The sequence below is a fragment of the Setaria italica genome, chromosome II (assembly GCF_000263155.2).
Source record: "Setaria italica strain Yugu1 chromosome II, Setaria_italica_v2.0, whole genome shotgun sequence".
In the NCBI taxonomy this organism is placed as follows: Eukaryota; Viridiplantae; Streptophyta; class Magnoliopsida; order Poales; family Poaceae; genus Setaria; species Setaria italica.
This window is the reverse complement of record NC_028451.1, coordinates 33523354-33542030: the sequence shown is the minus strand read 5'-3', so window position 1 is coordinate 33542030 and position 18677 is coordinate 33523354. Positions and strand designations below refer to the sequence as shown.

Genomic DNA, 18677 nt, shown 5'->3' with positions numbered 1-18677 from the left:
AGCCATACACGAGGAAATACGGTGAGACCCCAGTAGTCTTGCATGGTTGAGTTTGTAGTCCCCATAGAGCATTAGGTAACTCCTTGGGCCATTTGCCGCCTTTGGTGTTGCCGATGTCGTGTAGTCTTTTCTTGAGAGCATCGAGTATCATGCCATTGGCACGCTCAACTTGTCTGTTGGCTCACGGGTGAGCGACCGAGACATAGCGAACGTCGATTCCGCTAGTCTCGCAGTATTCCCAGAAGTCGTGATTGTTGAAGTTTGACCCTAGGTCTGTGATGATCCTGTTGGGAAAACCATAACGGTGTACGATTTCATCCAAGAAGTTGAGGACTCGGTCTGCCTTGGGGCAAGTGACTGGTTTGACCTCGATCCACTCGGTGAATTTGTCGATTGCCACGAGTACTCGGTTGAATCCTCCTGGCGCAGTTGGTAATGGCCCTATCATATCGAGCCCCCAGCAAGCGAACGGCCATGTTGGAGGTATTGTGACTAGCTTGTAGGCCGGTACATGCTGCTGTTTGGTAAAGAATTGAGAACCTTTGCACTTTCGAACTAGTTGTTTAGCGTCGGCCAGAGCCATTGGCCAGTAGAAGCCTGCTCTGAAAGCCTTGCCAACTATTGTTCCCGAAGATGCGTGGTTGTCACAGATTCATTTGTGAATTTCTTCTAAGATTTCTTGGCCGTCTTCCCGGGTAACACACCTCATAAGTACCCCGGACCCGAAGCGCTTCTTTCAGTCGGGCGCACTCCTGCTCCAGCTGGTGGTTTCTTTCCTGAAAAGATTCGAGTACGCTGTGGTGAGTTTTACGCCGCACGACTACTTGGGTCAAGCAGTAATGACAGTCATATCTACCTGAACGCCCCGGAACACATCCATGGCCCTCTGGAGCTCCAAGTCAGAAGGCGGATTGAGTACTGGCCTTTGGGTCCTCCCCGCAAGATGAGGAGCTGTACCCAGAACGGCACCTACAACATTCACCATATCAGCTACCGCCTACGACTACAATAAAAAATTACAGCCACCTACCTGGAGTAGTTGTTTGTTTGGACTTCTCAACAATTGCTAGCACTTCGCTAGAGGACGAGGACAGGCCGGCACTTCCCGAGCTTGATGCAGCAGCAGGTTCCTCTACTGAGCGAATCACGTCTTGCAGCATCGACATCGTAGCTCCAAGACGACCCGGGTCAACCTCGGGAACTTCTTCAACAATCATATCCTCAAAAGGAACAGATGTTGTGTCCAAAGGATCCGGTACTACCCCTGTTTCTACAGGGATAGTTTCCTCTGCATCCCTGCACCGCCAAAGTGTTACTACACGATTTCCAGACAATGCAACATTGTTCAAAAGGACAACGGAGCTCACCGGGTTGAACGTGGTGGCAGACGCACACGTTTCTTCTCGGCAATAGGCGGCCGAGTACTCGGAGCCGCGGGAACGGCCGCCGGCACCGTTTTCTCACCAAGACCTATAGAACTGAAGTCAAGACTACAGTACTACTCAAAGGACTACATTTGACAAGGACAGCGCTTACCGCTGGCGATCACATTTGACAGCAAGGTGCCAGTAGCAAGTACTGGTGACACCTCCTTTACCACTCCAGCAGGCAGCCCCAGAACCGCCTGATCAGCAGTGGGCGGTATGGCAGCTGATGGAGTTGGCATGGTTAACTCGGGGGCTGCCAAACCTGTTGACGACACACTCTCCGGCACCGTGTCAACAGCCTCCTCGCCAACCTCGGGGTCAGACGCAGCTATCTCTTTAGAGACAGTCTCATCTACCGCCTTCATGAACCAAGACATGGTTCACTGCATCAATAAAGCATCTCAAGTACATCAATAACATACAAGATATCGAGTACATACCTTGGTACCCCGAGACTTTTCAATGGTTGCAACAGACTTAGCCGCAGCCATCTTGCGAACTACTCTGCGCCTCTTGACAGGAGGAGAGGGTTCATCCCTGATTCCTCGACGGCGGTTTCTAACTCTTCTTCCGACTGAGCAACATAGCCGTCAAGTACTCGAGACATCTAAACAACAAGATGCTGTCAGCAACAAGAATTACAGGTCAACAGAAAACAAGTCAGGGAGAAAACACTTACCACCTCTGGCTCGTACCAGGATTCATACTGGCGAAGGGCCGCAGGGATTACTGGTACTCCCTGATAGTTCCTGAAGAATTTCGCTAGCAGCGCCTCCACGCCATCATCAGATATGTCCTCCTCAGACATACGCGAAGGATCCTTCAGACCCTTGTACTCACTTCCCGGGTGAGCGCGTTTCTGAAGCGGCTGGACCCTTCTTTTCAGAAAGCTGGCTGCTACGTTGATCCCAGTCAGACCGAGTGCTTTCAACTCGGTGATCTGTTGCATCTGAAGATCAAGCTCCGGGGTATCTTCAGGCTCGCTTACCCAATTTTTCGCATGCTTGGGTGCGTGACCAGTCACCACAGGCAGACGAGGATCATGGTTCCCGATGTAGAACCACCTTTTCTTTCAATCCCCATGGGAGTCGGTCAGATTATACTCGATATATGCATTTGAGTTCTTGAGTTGGAACCCGGCGCCTCCAAAGACCTCCGTCCGCTGGGCACTCGGCTGAGGCTTGCAACGGAACAACTTCCTGAATAGCTCGAGGCTTGGAGGTACTCCCAGGAACACTTCGCACAGATGTACAAATATAGCCATGTGCAGTACTCCATTGGGATTCAGGTGGACGAGCTGAAGATTATAATACTCGAGAATACATCTGAAGAAGTCGGAGGTAGGCACGGCCAGTCCCCTTTCCACGAAGTGGGCAAGCATCACCATCTCCGCCGGGTGTTCCTCGAACTGCCACGCATTGGGAAATGCGGGGCGCCACTGCACGATTTCCTTTGGCTGAAGGAGCTTGGCGTCGACTAGCGCTTGGACTCCCTCTTCCTTCATCACTGAATGTTGCCAAGTTGCCCCAGGTGGCGGCGGAGCAGTCTGGTTCGTCGGCCCCACCTTCGGTGCCGGCAGCACCAACTCCTTCCCCTTCTTGGATCTAACCTTGCTTGTCGCCGGAGCCTTGCCTTGGACTTTCTCGGGTTTCTTGCCCATCTTCTTGGAACGCATCCGATGGACTCAACCTTGCGTTAAGGAGGAAGCTTCCACTCGAATCTAAGCGGCAATGGCGGAGGCGGCGTCACTGGTGGCGGCAGAACAGCGAGCGAAGGCGCAGCGGAGGAGGAAAACAGATCTAATGCCCGTACGGCATCACAGCAACCGACAAGGGGGCTTTCCAGATTTATCTCCGCCGGCTCCGGATTCGACGCGTCAGTTGCGCACCGGACAGATTAAAATTGTGTATTAAACGCAATAAACACCCAACGGTTACTACATTCAACGGATTGCTGACCACTTCAACGACAGGAATCGCCCAAGTGCTCGGGGGCTACGGGTACCGTACCCGTTGGTCAGTTTTTTCTTTTCCAAGATCTCCGAGGGTAAAATTGGCAAAAGATTGTTTGACCCTAAGCCTGAGTCTTCGACTCAACCTAAGGCTCGGGGGCTACTCCATATGGACTGCGATTGACATCGCACTACCATATAAAAACTACTCGGGACGGAGACAACTCGAAGCTGCAGAAAGAGTACCTTCCAGCCACGCGATAGTACTCGGGCACTTCAGTCCGCAAAACTACTCGGGTAGTGCCTGCAGCGCCCAAGACTATGGCGCACGACTACAAAGTACTCGGGGGCTTGTCGGGACTACTCCCCAGACCCTCGAGTAGGCCTTGGACGGCCCACTAAGGGACGTACTCGGACGTGATCAGAACAAGGATGGGCGTATCCTACTCGGACTAGTCTTGTATGTTTATGAAAAACTACTCGGGTCCATACCGAGTAGAACTCTAATAGTACCCGACTAGGACTCAGACTTGTAACCCTGCCCTCCCGGGTATATAAGGCCGGGCAGGGACCCCCCTCAAAACAGATCCCTCAGAACTAGAACAAAGATCAATACAAACCAACACACAGGACGTAGGGTATTACGCGATCTAACGGCCCGAACCTGTCTAAATCGTGTTCCTTGCGTCACCATTGATTCCTTGATTCTCGACGACCCTTACCGCATAAAAGACCACCTAGGGTACCCCTAGGCGGGTTGCTGGTCTCAAACACCGACAGCGCTTTTTCTGTAGAGCTGGTCTCCGACTAGAATGCAATTTTTTACTCGCCGGGAGATTTGTTCAGCCTGATTTTTGTTAGATGGTAGCTTGTGATCTTTGATGTAGTCGATGAAGGGTGTCCTCCAGTCAACTTCTATCATCATGATTTCTCGAGTGGCGTCCGTAGTCTGGACCACTGGTGGTGTAACTTGTTCCGGTATGGACGGCTTGTGCAGTTCGTGTACGAAAATTCCTGTTGGAACCTCTGCATGAGTTGAGCCCATTTTTGATAAGACGTCGGCGGCTACGTTGTTGTCGCGGATGACGTGATGAAATTCCAAGCCTGAGAACTTATTTTCCAGTTTGCGGACTTCTTTGCAGTAAGCGTCCATATTATCATTGTTTCGGTCCCACTCGTCATTGACTTGGTTTATAATGACTAGTGAGTCGCCATACACCAGTAGCCTTTTGATGCTGAGGGAGATTGTGAGGCCAAGACCGTGTAGCCGTGCTTCGTACTCGGCTTCATTGTTGGATGCCTCCCAGAAAATTTGCAGTACGTATTTGAGCTGATCTCCCTTTAGGGAGATGAGTAGTATGCCTGCACTGGCCCCTTCGAGTTTGAGGGACCCATCGAAGTACATCACCCAGTGTTCTGGCCGCTCGACTGGTGTTGGTACTTGATTTTCAGTCCATTCAGCCACGAAGTCGACCAAAACTTGGGATTTGATAGCTGTCTTTGTCTTGAAGTCCAAGGTTAGAGCTCCGAGTTCAACTGCCCATTTGGAGATTCTAACCGTGGCATCTCTGTTGTGGAGAATTTCGCCGAGCGGGAAGTCGGAGATGACTGTGATGTTGTGTTCTTGGAAATAATGGCGCAGTTTCCGGGAGGTGAGTAGGATTGCGTATAAAAGCTTTTGTATCGGTGAATACTGAGTTTTGGAGTCCGAGAGTACTTCGCTGACGAAGTACACAAGTCGTTGGACCTTGTAAGTGTGGCCTGGTTCTGACCGTTCGACTACTATTGCCGTGCTGACGACATGAGTAGTAGCTGATATGTATAGGAGCAAGTCCTCGTTTGGAGATGGAGCAGTGAGTACAAGAGGCTTTGACAGAAAGTCTTTGAGTTGCGTTAGTGCCTTGTCTGCCTCTTCTGTCCATTTGAACCTGTCCTGGCGTTTGAGAAGCTTAAAGAAGGGTAGTCCCCATTCTCCAAGTCTCGAGATGAACCGATTGAGAGCGGCCATGCAGCCTGTGAGTTTCTGCACATCCTTGATGCTAGCAGGTGCTTGCATGTTTGTGATGGCAGATATTTTTTACAGGTTGGCCTCAATGCCACGATGGCTAATGATTAACCCAAGTAACTTGCCAGAAGGTACTCCGAAGACGCACTTAGTAGGATTGAGTTTCCATCGGAAAGCTCTTAGACTAGAGAAATTTTCCTCCAGATCAGCGATGAGTTCCTCCTGGCTTCTTGTTTTGACGACTACATCGTCAACATAAGCTTCGACATTGCGGTGAAGTTGCTTTTTGAAGCACATCTGTATAGCTCGTTGATAAGTTGCTCCCGCATTCTTTAGTCCGAAGGACATTGTTTTGTAGCAAAAAGCTCCGAAAGGTGTGATGAAAGCTGTTTTGGCTTGATCTTCTTCCTTGAGGCTTATCTGATGATAGCCGAAGTAGCAGTCGAGAAAGCATAGTAAAGCGCACCCAGCGGTGGAGTCGACCACTTGGTCGATCCTGGGTAGTCCGAAAGGGTCTTTTGGACAGTGCTTGTTGAGGTCGGTGTAGTCGACGCACATTCTCCACTCGTTGTTTTTCTTACGAACGAGTACGGGATTTGCTAACCAGTTAGGGTGAAAAACTTCTTTGATGAACCCTGCCGCGAGTAGCTTGGCTAGCTCTTTGTTGATTGCTTCTCATCTGTCTTAAGCGAATCTACGGAGTCGATGCCGTTTTAGAGTAGCTTTGGGATCAACATTTAGAGAGTGTTCGATCAGTTTCTTGGGCACACCTGGCATGTCAACTGGTTTCCAAGTGAAGATATCGTGGTTAGCCCGAAGGAAACTGACGAGCACGGATTCCTATTTAGGATCTATCCCTGTTCCGATCAGGGCTGTCTTGGAGGAGTCGCCCGTCTGGAGATCGACTGGTTTGAAGTCTTGCTCGCTTGCGGGTTTCACCTTTGTAGACCCCGACTTGTTTTCTGAGATCTTGAGTTCAGTTGGATGGAGCTTCTTTGAAGCTGTGAAGACTTGTTGCATGGGGCTAGGTGCTTGAGAAGTCGTAGCGATTTCCACGGCTTTGGTGTCGCATTCGTAGAACCGCCGTAGATCTCCTCGTAGCGTTAGTTCTCCCTTGGGGCCTGGCATTTTGAGTACCACGTAAACATAGTGTGGTATGGCCATGAACTTGGCGAGTGCTGGCCTTCCGAGTATGGCGTGGTAAGATGTCTCGAAGTCAGCGACTTCAAATCTAATGTACTCGGTACGGTAGTGTTCCTTAGTTCCAAAGGTAACTAGGAGGATGACTTGTCCTAGTGGTATAGCTGCGTTTACAGGTACGATGCCGTAGAAGGGTGAATCTGTTGGAGTAAGCATTTCTGTAACGTCGAGGCACATCTTCCTCAATGTTTTGGTGAAAATGACGTTGAGTCTACTTCCACCATCGATGAGTACTTTGGTTAGCTTTGAGCCTGCCACAATGGGATCGAGTACTAGGGGAACCGGCCTGGTTCGGAGAACTTGGTCCATTGGTCTTTCTGCTTAAGATATGGGCACCTCTGACCACTTTAGCAGTGTTGGATCTGTTGGTTCGATGGCCATGATCTCCCTGAGTACGAGTTTGTTGGCTCGCTTGGACGCGGTGCCTCGGATTCCGCCAAAGATGACGTTGACTGTTTTTGAGGTGGTCTGGAAGTCGTCTTCTTCTTCTTCTTCGTTGTGGGCTTTGTTCTTGCCCTAATCCTTTTTCTTGGTGTACTCTTCAGGGGGTGGTGGTGCGGGTAAGTCTTGCATTACTTGGTGCATGCTGTAGCAGTCTATTGCCGAGTGTTTGCTAGTCGGGTGCCATGGGCACTGCTTTTTGAGTAGTTCGGTGAAGGTCGGCCCTTCATCGTTTTTGCGGGATCCCTTTTTCCCGGAGTTGGTCATGGCAGCAACAGTGTTGTCGGGCTTCCTTTTGCGATTGTGATTGCTCGAGAAGTTGTTTCGAGTATCATTGTGTTGAGTTCTATCCTGGTCATTGTTGTTGTTGTTGTTGTCACGTCCACAGTTGCGGTGGGAGCCGAACCGTTCTCGCTCTTTGTCTTCTTCATCTGCCCACTGTTGCACCATAACTTTAAGGTCTTTGACATTAGCTGGTCGTCGCCGACCGAAGTCTTGGTATGTTCGTCGATCGTAGAGTCCGTTCTGGAATCACTCGATGATGTCTGTTTCTAAAATCTCAACTATGGTTGCCTTCTTTTCGAAGAACCGTCTCAAATAGTCGCGTAAGGTTTCGCCTTATTTTTGCTTAATTTGACTTAAGTCGATCTTGTTGCCTGGTCTAGCCATGAAGCCGGCGAAGTTGTTGGTGAAAGCTTTTGTCAAATCTGCCCAAGTGTCAATAGACTTGGGTTTGAGTGACTCAAGCCACGTCAATGGTGCGGGTTCCATGCATATGGGGAAGTGGATGACTTTGGTGTCGTTATTGCCTCCGGCTGCCTGAACTGCCAAGGAGTAGCATCGTAGCCATTGGATAGGGTCTTGCTTGCCATCGTACTTGGTAATTCCTGTTGGCTTGAACTTGTCAGGTAGTCTTGTCTTCATTACCCGATTAGTGAAAGCAGGAAAGTGGTTGTAGTTGTCAACTTCTCGCTCGCACCGACTGTTGAGTATTTCTCGTAGATCACTGAAGTTGGACACTTCGTGATTCTTCCGAGTAGGGCGAATGCTTTTCACCGAGTTGGTGCAGCTGGCCTCTCCAACATCCTTATGGCGTGTTGGGGCATTGTGTTTTCTTGGGCCTTGGCTGTATTGCCGAGGCTGGTTGACGACTTCATTGTCATTTCTTGGAGCATCGTTGTTGTTGGCTGCAACACCTCTGCTGCTTCTTGGTGAGCTGTGATGCGAGGAACGGATGGAATTGGTGATTCCTTGTCGAGTAGCTTGTAAGCTTGCTTCGCGAGTTGTGCGATTAGTCCATTGCCGCGCTGCACGAGCTGAGCTGTGGCTGCATTGTCCCTGTCTTGAGGTATTAACGTTGTTAACAGATTGATAGAAGCAATTACCGCAAGTGGGGTATTGTGCTCTTGAGCCTGAACTGCGTCGAAAGCTCTTTCGAGGTTTGTGATGGGAATATTTGTAGCCATCGACTGCCGTCGCTCAGCCCGAGTAGCGTTGCGCATCCTTCTTTGGTTTTTCTTTGATCAGAGGTTTCATTTTGTGGGGCGTCAGCTGTAGACTCGTCTTCTAAGATGTTGTCAAGTTGTGCTAATCGCCTGGGGGTTCTGTTCTGGCTAGTACCCGGGTTGTTATTTTGAGTAATAAAAAGGACTTCCCTGTCTGGGTAGTAGCTTCTGGAGCTTGATGTTACAATCTCTATGGAACTTTCCTCGCGGTTGGAAGTGAGTGGGACACCCTCTTGATATGGGAGGTTGCCTATATGAGCGACAAGGCGCGAGTCGTAGTCGCGGGCAAGAAGAGATGGTCTCAAACCTGGCCAATGTACGAATCTGTCTTGTGACGTTGAAGTTATTACCAGTCCTTGGGCTGGACCAGATAATGGTATCTCTGGCAGATAAACCGAGTCGGAGTCGTCGTCTTCGTCGTGCCCGAGTTCGAGTTGAATTCGAGTAAGAAAACCCTGGTGGGCTTCGGCTGCATTGCGGAGTCCGTGCGAAAACCGTTTTGGAGTCGAAGCCTGCTTGGGAAGTGACTAGGACCGACTAGTCCAAACCGAAGTCGAGTCCGACGCGTAGTCGAACTCGAAGTTGTCGACTTTGAAATCTTGGTTTTTTCTAACCAAACCCTCCGATTTCTTCTCCTGGGCATTGATGATCTGGCGCCAGAATGAACCAGCGCCATCGGCGATGCAGAGCCAGGATCCGAAAACGAAGGTTGCGCCCGCTTCGATGGTGAAGATGGGCTTGATGACGACTGTTGCCATTGAGTTCGCGCTGAGAAACTCGATGAGTCCCCCTACCTGGCGCGCCAGCTGTCGGTGTTTTAGACCGGCAACCCGCCTAGGGGGTACCCTAGATCGTGTAATACCCTACGTCATGTGTGTTTGTTTGTATTGATCTTGGATGAACTGGAGTTGTTCTGTTTGAGGGGGGATCCCTGCCTGCCCTTATATGCATGGGAGGGCAGGGTTACAAGTCTGAGTCCTAGTCGAGTACTACTACAGAGTTCTACTCGGTATGGCCCAAGTAGTTTTCCATACATATACTTGACTAGTCCGAGTGGGATACGCCTATCCCTAGTCTTGATCATATCCGAGTACATCCCTTAGTGGGTCGTCCAGGGTCTACTCGTGGGCCTGGGATGTAGGCCCGACAATGGCCTAGGTGCAGGAGGGGGAAAAGGGGAGGGGGATAGGGAGGGACGCCGATGGTGCGACAGCAGAGGCAGAGGAGTTTAGCGGTGGGAAGAAGGGGAAATGAAGGAGGGTAGAAGGGGATGACTCGTGGGATCCACGTGTCAGTGTTTGTGGAGAAGGAGAGTTGAAGGAGGGCATTCTAGAGAGGCAACTAGCCATTGGTATTTGGAGAGTGGGAAATGGATAGTCTGTTAGAATAAGCAACTCAATATAGAGAGGAATCTTTTGCCATTTTGGATAGAGAGTCAAAAATGAGTAGTCTGTTAAAGATGCTCTTAGATAACTGATGTAGCATGGTGTCTCTTCACATGCAGCAGTAGCACCATGGGCATAAGGCCATCCACGGTACATGAAAGGAGAGAGCATGCAGCTCGAGTGCGGAAAAAGTCGGCTATAGCCTACGGGGTCTCAGGTCAAACTGAAGTCTAACGGAGGAGGCTTTGGCCTTCGGGGCACGGGGAGAGATTGGCGTTTTCTTTGAAACTATACCTTACCTGAGTGAAACGGAGCTCTTCCTCATCTAATTTTTTCTTCTCCGATCTGCACTCCATTTCCTCTTTTTTCTCCACTCCGGCCTAATTCCGGCGAGATTAGGGGTGCTGGAGTTAGGGGTTTGAGGTTCGGGTTTTCCGAGGTGGGTGCTCACCGGTGGCCCTAGAGGGAAGGTTGGCGGCGGTATGCCGGCCCGATGGAGATGGCGGGCGTGGGGGCGGTGAGGCGCGGCGGCGGGGGGGGGGTGCCACCGGCGTGGTGGTAGTGGAGGGCAGTTGGGCAGTGTTGGGGCGAGGGGAATGACGGTAGTGGTGGCAGCGGCGGGAGGGGTAGGAAGGTGGCTAGCACCGGTAGGCTAGGGTCCCGCCAGAGCTCCGCGCCAGACGGGTGGGAATGAGGGGTGGCGGGCAGTGGGTGGTGAAGAAGCACAGTCGGCGGGAGGTGGAAGATGAAGGTGAGTCCTTGGATTTGATCTGATGGCTCAAAAAATCGAGTCAGGGGAGCTTCTATTTCACCTGTGTGACACCTTTCCTTTTCGTTGTTACTGGGCTTGTCGTTGGGCCCAGATTGTACATTGAAGGCCATATGGCTTGTGAGTTTTCCGCCTTCCTAAGGACATTATGAGTTCATTCATCCAAATAGTGCAGGTGTTCAATCGTCTTTGAGACGGGGCACTTCTCGATCCTTCTCCTTTCCCCTTTGCTACAATAACGAGCGGAAGCGGCAGGCGATTCTCTCGGCTCTGGTTTGATTCGCCCACTTCCCCCTCCTCTCCTACGACCTCGTCGGAGCCGGAGAGGGAGGGGAAGCCAAATCGGACGGGGGTTGTACAATTTCTAGGCCTAGGGTAGGTTTTAGTCTAGGGTTTGAATAATTTGCTCCATGGTGGCTCCGTCGCATGGTGGCTGGTTTCTCTTCATTGTCGTCAGCGTCATTTGCAGAGATGGCAGCACGGTGGTGAAGCTTTTGGTCTTCCGGACTGATTTTGGTAAGGCTTTCTTCGTCGCTTGGTCTGTGAGTTTAGTGTTCTCCTTTGTTATGACAGAGGATGGACTGGTTCCCCTTCTGTGGGGTTTTTTCTCTGGGCTGTTGGCAAGCTCAGCAGCTGTGGAGTTAATCCGAGTCACCGATTTGTTTGATGGCGCCGGAGTTCTTCTCTTCGAAGACTCCAATGGTGACGGCCGATGCACGCTAGAGGGGAGACGCTTTGCGGCTACGAGCTGGAGGTCCCGTTTGATGTCTTGGTGGAGTTCTTATCTTGGACGATGTCTTCCTTCCCTGACTCCGGCGGATCCGGAAGAGAGGCAAAGTCCAGGAGGTGTGCGTGAGGATACAAGGACCTTAGGTTCAAATTTGATCTCTAGTAGGGTCCTTTCTGCAATTTTGCACTCATGGAGGATGTGTGGTGTGGACTACGTTGTAATTTCCTACTCCTCCAGGGTGTCAGATGTAAAAGCCTGGCTTTTATAAATTGGGTTCCAGTCCCTTCGCAAAAAAAATAATTAAATAGTGCAGGAGGTCGAATTGAGCTGTTACAAATACCACAAACGAGACAGAGGCTCGTCGGGACCTTATTAAAAAATAAACTAAACACCCAAACAATCTGCCACAACAAACATTGTTCCGATTTTCCCCTTTGGAATTCTCGGCCTTTTTACGTGTGTCCACAATGCATATATAGGTATCTTTCCTCTTGGGTCTTCTTTTTTGTGTGTTCATGAATCTGTTAGATAGTTCTTGTGTTCGTATTGTGGCTTAGCATATTTTATGATTTTTTTTTCAAAGCAGATACGTATTCATTTAAAGGCATACTTCAATCAGAGTGTGCGAGTGGCTGATAGGTCATGGCATAGTCACCGGCCGCGGTCAGTTTTCAGGAAGTCTTGTTACTTGATTCTTGAGATGAGGAACAGAGGAAAAGTGCCTGTTAGTGATGAATCAGTGATGATCGCAACTTAGCAAGATCGAGCTTTCACGGTTGGTTGTTTCTGTTGAAGTTGAAGGTAAGGGGAAGTTGAAGTTCTTTTATTGAGGCTTGGCATGGTGGTACACTTTTATGAGGAGGAGATTTTCACACCTCAGGAAGCTGATAGAAGCCATGGTAAGTTTAGGTCCCGTTTGTGAAGGTTTATTTTAGCTTCGGTTTCACCTGTTTTACGTAAAACAAGATACTACAGTGTGAAACTGTTTTGTAAGTCAAAGTTAAAATGAACTGAAGCTGGGTGAAATCACTATTTTTGTTTCACCGACTTTAACTTTACTGGAACGTTGGCTTACGTGGAAGGAAAAGTCACTCTCGTATGGTTGCTTATTGCGGTATAACATAATCCTACTAAAATTTAACTTTTTTTATTTGCTGAAAGTGATGATGTTGCCATGATGTGCAGCGCAATGTCTAGGATTCCACTGTTCCAGACAGCACCCCTTTTCCCAACTGAACTAGTATTAACTGAACTGAACTGCTAGTTTTGATTCCACAAGTTCCATACAAGTAAGGGCATGTTTGGTTCCTCTTGCTAAACTTAGTTGCTAATAGTTACTAAACTTTAGCAAAAGCTGTTTGGATACTCTTATTAAAAGATATTTAATGAGTTGTAAAAAGACCTATCTACCCTTATTAAAGGTGCGCACCCTTATTAAAGGTGCGCAGGAGGGGGAGACAAGCAATAAATGAGGGGTATGGTTGTCCAGCCCACATTTTAGCAAGTTTTAGCAACCAAAAACTTGCTAAAGTGCTAAACTTTAGCAACTCAACTTTAGCAAGTTTTAGCAAGGGTGTTTGGAAGTTTAGCAGCTAAAAGTTGCTAAACTTTAGCAAAAATGTAAAAGGTTTACATAGAGAGATGATTAAACATCAAGATGTATTTGTCACCACAGTTTTCCTCTGAGCCGTGCAACAAAGGTTCACGAGCACTCTCCTAACAAAAAAGATCTGCAAACACCAGCACCGAGAGTGCTTATCTGCTTGATTTGCCATTCACTCATTCTTGATGCGGATGCCTAATATAGTGCAAACAAGAGTGCTCTGCAAAGATCAGCACCAATCTACTAAAGAGGATCTGCAAACATCAGCACCAAACACGAGCACTCTTAGGTTCTTTTGATTTGCCTCTAATCATCAAGAAGCACCCGTAACATGAGACACACAGGAGCCCAGAACCACTCTAGAGGTCACGGCACACTTCGTCTTTTTTCTTCTTTTTGTTCCTACACTAATCCATCCTCTGCAACATGACAAGATCACTGATCACACCGATTAATTAGTTGAAGGTTGTAACCAGTGCCGACATCAAATGGATACGGATAGCAAATGGATTCAGAATTGCTTCAAACTTCAAAGGAATCGCCATTGCGCGCAGCACTCAAGCTCGGTGCTTGGTATCCGTGGACGAACGTGACGATGCGGTCCATGAGCTCCCTAGCCTTGGTGCACTCCGGCTTCTCGAGGAAGAACACGTGCCCCTCCCCTTCCGACTCGAACCACGCGGTGCTCCCCGGCCACGCGCTCGCGGCCACGCCTGCGTAGTACGCGAGGTCCCGCGCCGCCGCCCAGTCCTTCTCGCCGGCGCACACGAGCATCCGCTCGCACCGGAGGCTCTCCAGCGCCGGCGCGCCCGGCGCCATCGGGTTCATCCGCGGGTCGTCCGCGCCGCCTGCCGTGCCGGGGCACGCGAAACTCCCAGATCATCGCCATCTCCTTGGCCTTCGTCGCATCCTCCCCTTCGACGGGCGTGTTCCCTCCGAACCATGGGTGCAGGAGGATCGCGCCTTCGATCCTAGGCGCAGCCGGGTGGGAGGAAGAGGCCAGCTTTACCAGGACGTTGTGCACCATGTTGCCGCCGGCGCTGTCGCCGGCGAGGAAGAGGCGGGCGACGTCCCCGTGCTCGGCGATCCACTCGTCGCGCGCCGACGCGGCCCACTGGAGCGCGCCCCAGGCGTCGTCGTAGGCGGCGGGGACCGGGTGCTCGGGCGCGAGGCGGTACTCGACGGAGACGGCCAGGACGCCGGCCGCGGCGGCGAGGGACGCGACGTAGCCGTGGTACAGCGGCGAGACAGCGGATTCGATCAGGAAGGCGCCGCCGTGGAAGAAGACGAGGATGGGGAGCTTTTCGGAGGAGGAGCCGCGCGCGCCGCGGCTGGTGGGGAGGAAGAGGCGCGCGGAGAGGCCGGTGCTGGCGTCGAGGACGACGTCCTTGGACGTGACGCCGGTGGCTGGATCGAGGCCGGCGGGCACGCGCGCCGGGAGGTGGAGGTGGAGGCGGTCCATCTTGCCGCTCCGGTAAATGCGGAAGGCGTCGCAGCCAATCACTACCTCGTCGGCGTGGAACTCCATGGCCGTGGCAGATCAAAGCGGCTTGTTGAGTTGCTGTGGATAAAAGAAAGATGGTTTGGCAGTGAGCGAGCACTGGCGAGGCAAAGCCGCACGCCCAAACCTCCCACCCTCGCCTATCGGGATAACGACGAAGAAACTGGTCATGTCTCACCAGTCACGCCGGGGCCGGGAACAGCGTGTTCAGTAAATTATACGGCATTTCAGATCCAAATCAGAAAGAACCCGCGCTTTGCTTAGAGCAACTCCAAGAATACTACAAAAATTATTCCCCAAAATTATGTATTAGGGGTTCTTCCAAAAAATTTTCCCCCAAAAATATATCAATCTACAGCAGATCGCTAATAAATAGCCCCCAATATTTTAAAACATGCCACATCATCGTATTGGACCCATCGGAAGGAACGCGCGAGCGTGCGGGAATTAGGATTGGGGGAGGAATACCAACGCTAAAACATACGCGGTGGTAGGCTGTTTTTTTTAACGTTGCTAAAAAATTGAGGAAGGTTTAGGTGAACTATTGGAGTTCGTTTTTTCTCTTTTTTTCAAAAAAATATTGAAGGTAACATTCTTAGAGTTGCTCTTACCTCTGCCAAAGATAAGACTTTGTCACGAAGTCTGCTAAAAGCCGTAAAAAGGTCTCGTGTCGCACACCACGGTGCATCATCCACTGCCCACCACCACGAGGCCGGGGCGGTTGACGAGGGACGACACGCTATTACGCGTGGAAGGTCCCACAAATCTGAAACTTGGCAACGAACGGGCAAGCACATAAATGGCAAGTACCTCACGGCGCTTAGTTGGAAGGAAGCTCTCAGCTTATTTTCTGAACTTTTAAATTTGACATTGTGGGTGGGTTATGTTAATTCGAACATATAGGCAAGCCTGTATAAACCTAAATATAAGTTGAGCAACTCCAAGAGTATCCTAAAAGATTCTTTCCCAAAACTATGTATCGGGGGTTCTCCTAAAAAAATTTCCTCCAAAAACATATCAGTCCACAGCAAATCGCTAATAAATAGCCCCCAATATTTCAAAACCAGGCCACGTCATCGTATTGGGCCCACGTCAGGATTGGGGAAGGAACGCCAACGCTAAAAAATACGCGGTGGCAGGCTGTTTTTTAGCGTCGCTAAAAAATTGGGGAAGGTTTAGGTGGATTGTTGGAGTTCATTTTTTCTCTCTTTTTTTCCTAAAAATGATATTGGAGGTAAGATTAGCAGCTTCTTGGAGTTGCTTGCTACTAGAACAGATTCACCGCAGAAGTGCATCCAAACTGCTATAGCTTCTTTTTGGCGTCCCACATCCAACTTATTATTATTATGGACTTGACTATTTTACGGCCAGCCGTATTTTAAGATCTGCGCACGGTCACCCCAATTTAGGAAAGAACTACCAGCCACGACTCTTTCCTTTTCCGGCAAATTTTACTACCGCTAGCTTCTCGGAGCCCAGGAGGATGCACTCTCCACCGGCCCGATCACATGTCACTGTGCACATGGGGTGTTTGTAGCAGTGTCACATCGGATGTTCGGATACTAATTAGGAGAACTAAACATGAGCTAATTATAAAACTAATTGTAGAATCTTGTGCTAATTCGTGAGATGAATCTATTAAGCCTAATTAATCCATCATTAGCAAATGGTTACTGTAGCACTACATTGTCAAATCATGGACTAATTAGGCTTAATAGATTTGTCTCACGAATTAGACTCCATCTGTGCAATTAGTTTTGTAATTAGCCTATATTAAATACTCCTAATTAGCATCAAACATCCGAGGTGAGGGTGTATCACACCCTATATTGCAAAAAAAGGGAATTGGCTATTTTACTGCCGGCCGTATTTTAAGACCTCCGCACGACCACCCCAATTTAGGTAGTGTTTGGTTCCTCGTATGAACCGATACATATATGAACTGGTGCGGGATCTGAGCACGACCAAGTGTTTGGTTCGTTGAATCGCACCGCTTCGTCCAGGATGAGATGGTTCAGATTCTTGGAATATACCGAGAAGATGTCGTACCGAGTTGGGCGCCAAAATCGACCAACGACTCGGTACAGGATGGAATCATCCTCACCTGTATCAATCCATCCAGGATCAACCCATCCAGCTGAACCATCCCATACAGGATCATCTTTCATGCGAGCAACCAAACACTACTTAGGAAAGAAGCAAACTACCAACCACCCATCTTTCCTTTTCCGGCAAATTTTGCTACCGCTAGCTTCTCGGAGCGCAGGAGGATGCACTCTCCACGGCCCGATCACATGTTACTGCGTAGATGTCGCAAAAAAAAGGGGATTTGGCTATTTTATGGAGGAAAGAAGCAAACTACTAACCACTGCTCTTTCCTTTTCCGGCAAATTTTGTTAGAGAGAATTCCTTATTCGATACTAGAAAAACTACTCGTTTCTTGCTTGGCCCTCAAAAAATTTTCATTCCCTATTTAACATCGAGTTCAATTTTCATTCCTTATATGACACTTTGTTGGATTTTCCATCTGAGAACCGTTAAATGCCCTGCGAAAAGATGATTTTACCCCTGTGGACCCCACCACCCTTCTCCCTCCTCTCCTCCCCTTCTCCCTCGTCTCCGCCGTGGCCAACTCCCTCACACGCGCTCCTATCACTACCGCGGGCCGCTGCGCCTTCTCCGCCGCGGGCTCTCACGCGAGCGACGCGTCGAGTGCCGCTGCCGCCCCACATGTGGTCTGTCGGTGGCACTTCTGGTGGCACAGGTTCCACGACCGGGCCGGTGGTGCCACGGCCTCCTGCTGCTCAGGCCACAACCTGGCCCCCACCGACGTCGGTGGTGGCAAGTTGGCGGAGGAGCGTGTTGGTGGCGTACGGGGACGGGCCTCAAGGGAGGAATAGGTGGCTGCGGAAGGTGAGGGAGAGTAGTGAGAGCGCGAGGAGGAGGAGGACCGGTGGGAGATGGTGGCGCTTCATCTCCATGGTCGACGCGGTCGTGCGCGCGCGGGCCGCGACAGTGGCGGAAGCAGAGGCAGACAAGGCCAATCAGCGTGCGACTAGGTTGCCGTCGAACGTCGAGGCGCCGGTGGCGGCACGCAACGAGGTGGACTGAGGGAAGAGAGATGGTGGCGTGGGGTTGTCGTCTCTGCATCGCAACAGGGGAGGTGCGACGGAGAGGAGGGAGAAGGGTAGTGGGCCCCATAGGGGCAAAATCGTCTTTTTGCTGGGCATTTAATGGTTCTCGAACGGAAAAATCCAACAGAATATCGTATAAGGAACGAAGGTTGAACTTGGTATCAAATAGGGACTGGTACGGAAAATTTTGAAGGATAAAAAAGGAACGAGTAGTTTTTATAGTGCCAAGTTAGGAATTCTCTCATTTTTCTACCGCTAGCTTCTCGGAGTGCGGGAGGATGAACTCCACCGGCCCAATCACACGTTACTGCGCAGATGTCGAAAAAAAATCATTCAATTCCGTCAGGCACGCAAGGCATTAAAAAATTGCTTTTCCAACCATGCGAATAATGAATTGGAATAGAGCATCATCTGGCATCATCCGGTACATCAGGTATCTCATTAGGCAAAAAGAAAACTATGCCAGCCTGCAACTAGTCTTTACCTAGAGTGTTTATTATCTCTTTTCTGGTGCCACGATTTAGGGTGCTATTTTTGGAGTTCCCGTGCTTGTTCATATATGTTCTATAGATACGTGTAGATCTAGAATTATCTTTGTTATTTAATATTATTCTCTGCATAATGTGAATCCAGCAAGTCCGTCTTTCTTTTTTTTTATAAATTATTTTTAGTAGATTTGCACATGTTATAACAAGTCAAGTATGCTAAAAGGTCAATCTTAGAGCATGTTTGCGTCCTTAGCTAAAGTTTAGCACTTGTCACATCGAATGTTCGGATACTAATTAGAAGGACTAAACATGAGCTAATTATAAAACTAATTGCAGAAGTCCTGGGCTAATTCGCGATATGAATCTATTAAGCCTAATTAATCCATCATTAGTAAATGGTTACTGTAGCACCACATTATCAAATCATGGATTAATTAGGCTTAATAGATTCGTCTCGCAAATTAGCCTTCATCTGTGCAATTAGTTTTATAATTAACCTATATTTAATACTGCTAATTAGTATCAAACATCCAATGTA

At 49.6% G+C, this 18677-nt stretch overlaps 1 protein-coding gene across 1 annotated transcript; it reads right to left on the bottom strand.

Moving 5' to 3' along the window:
• Positions 1 to 13144: 13144 nt before the first annotated feature.
• Positions 13145 to 14675, bottom strand: LOC101772216 (probable carboxylesterase 12). The gene is given in 2 exon segments (XM_022824082.1): positions 13145 to 13889; positions 13891 to 14675. Coding segments are annotated over 2 exon segments (1005 nt in total). The 5' UTR covers positions 14545 to 14675; the 3' UTR covers positions 13145 to 13538.
• Between the last annotated feature and the right edge of the window lie 4002 nt (positions 14676 to 18677).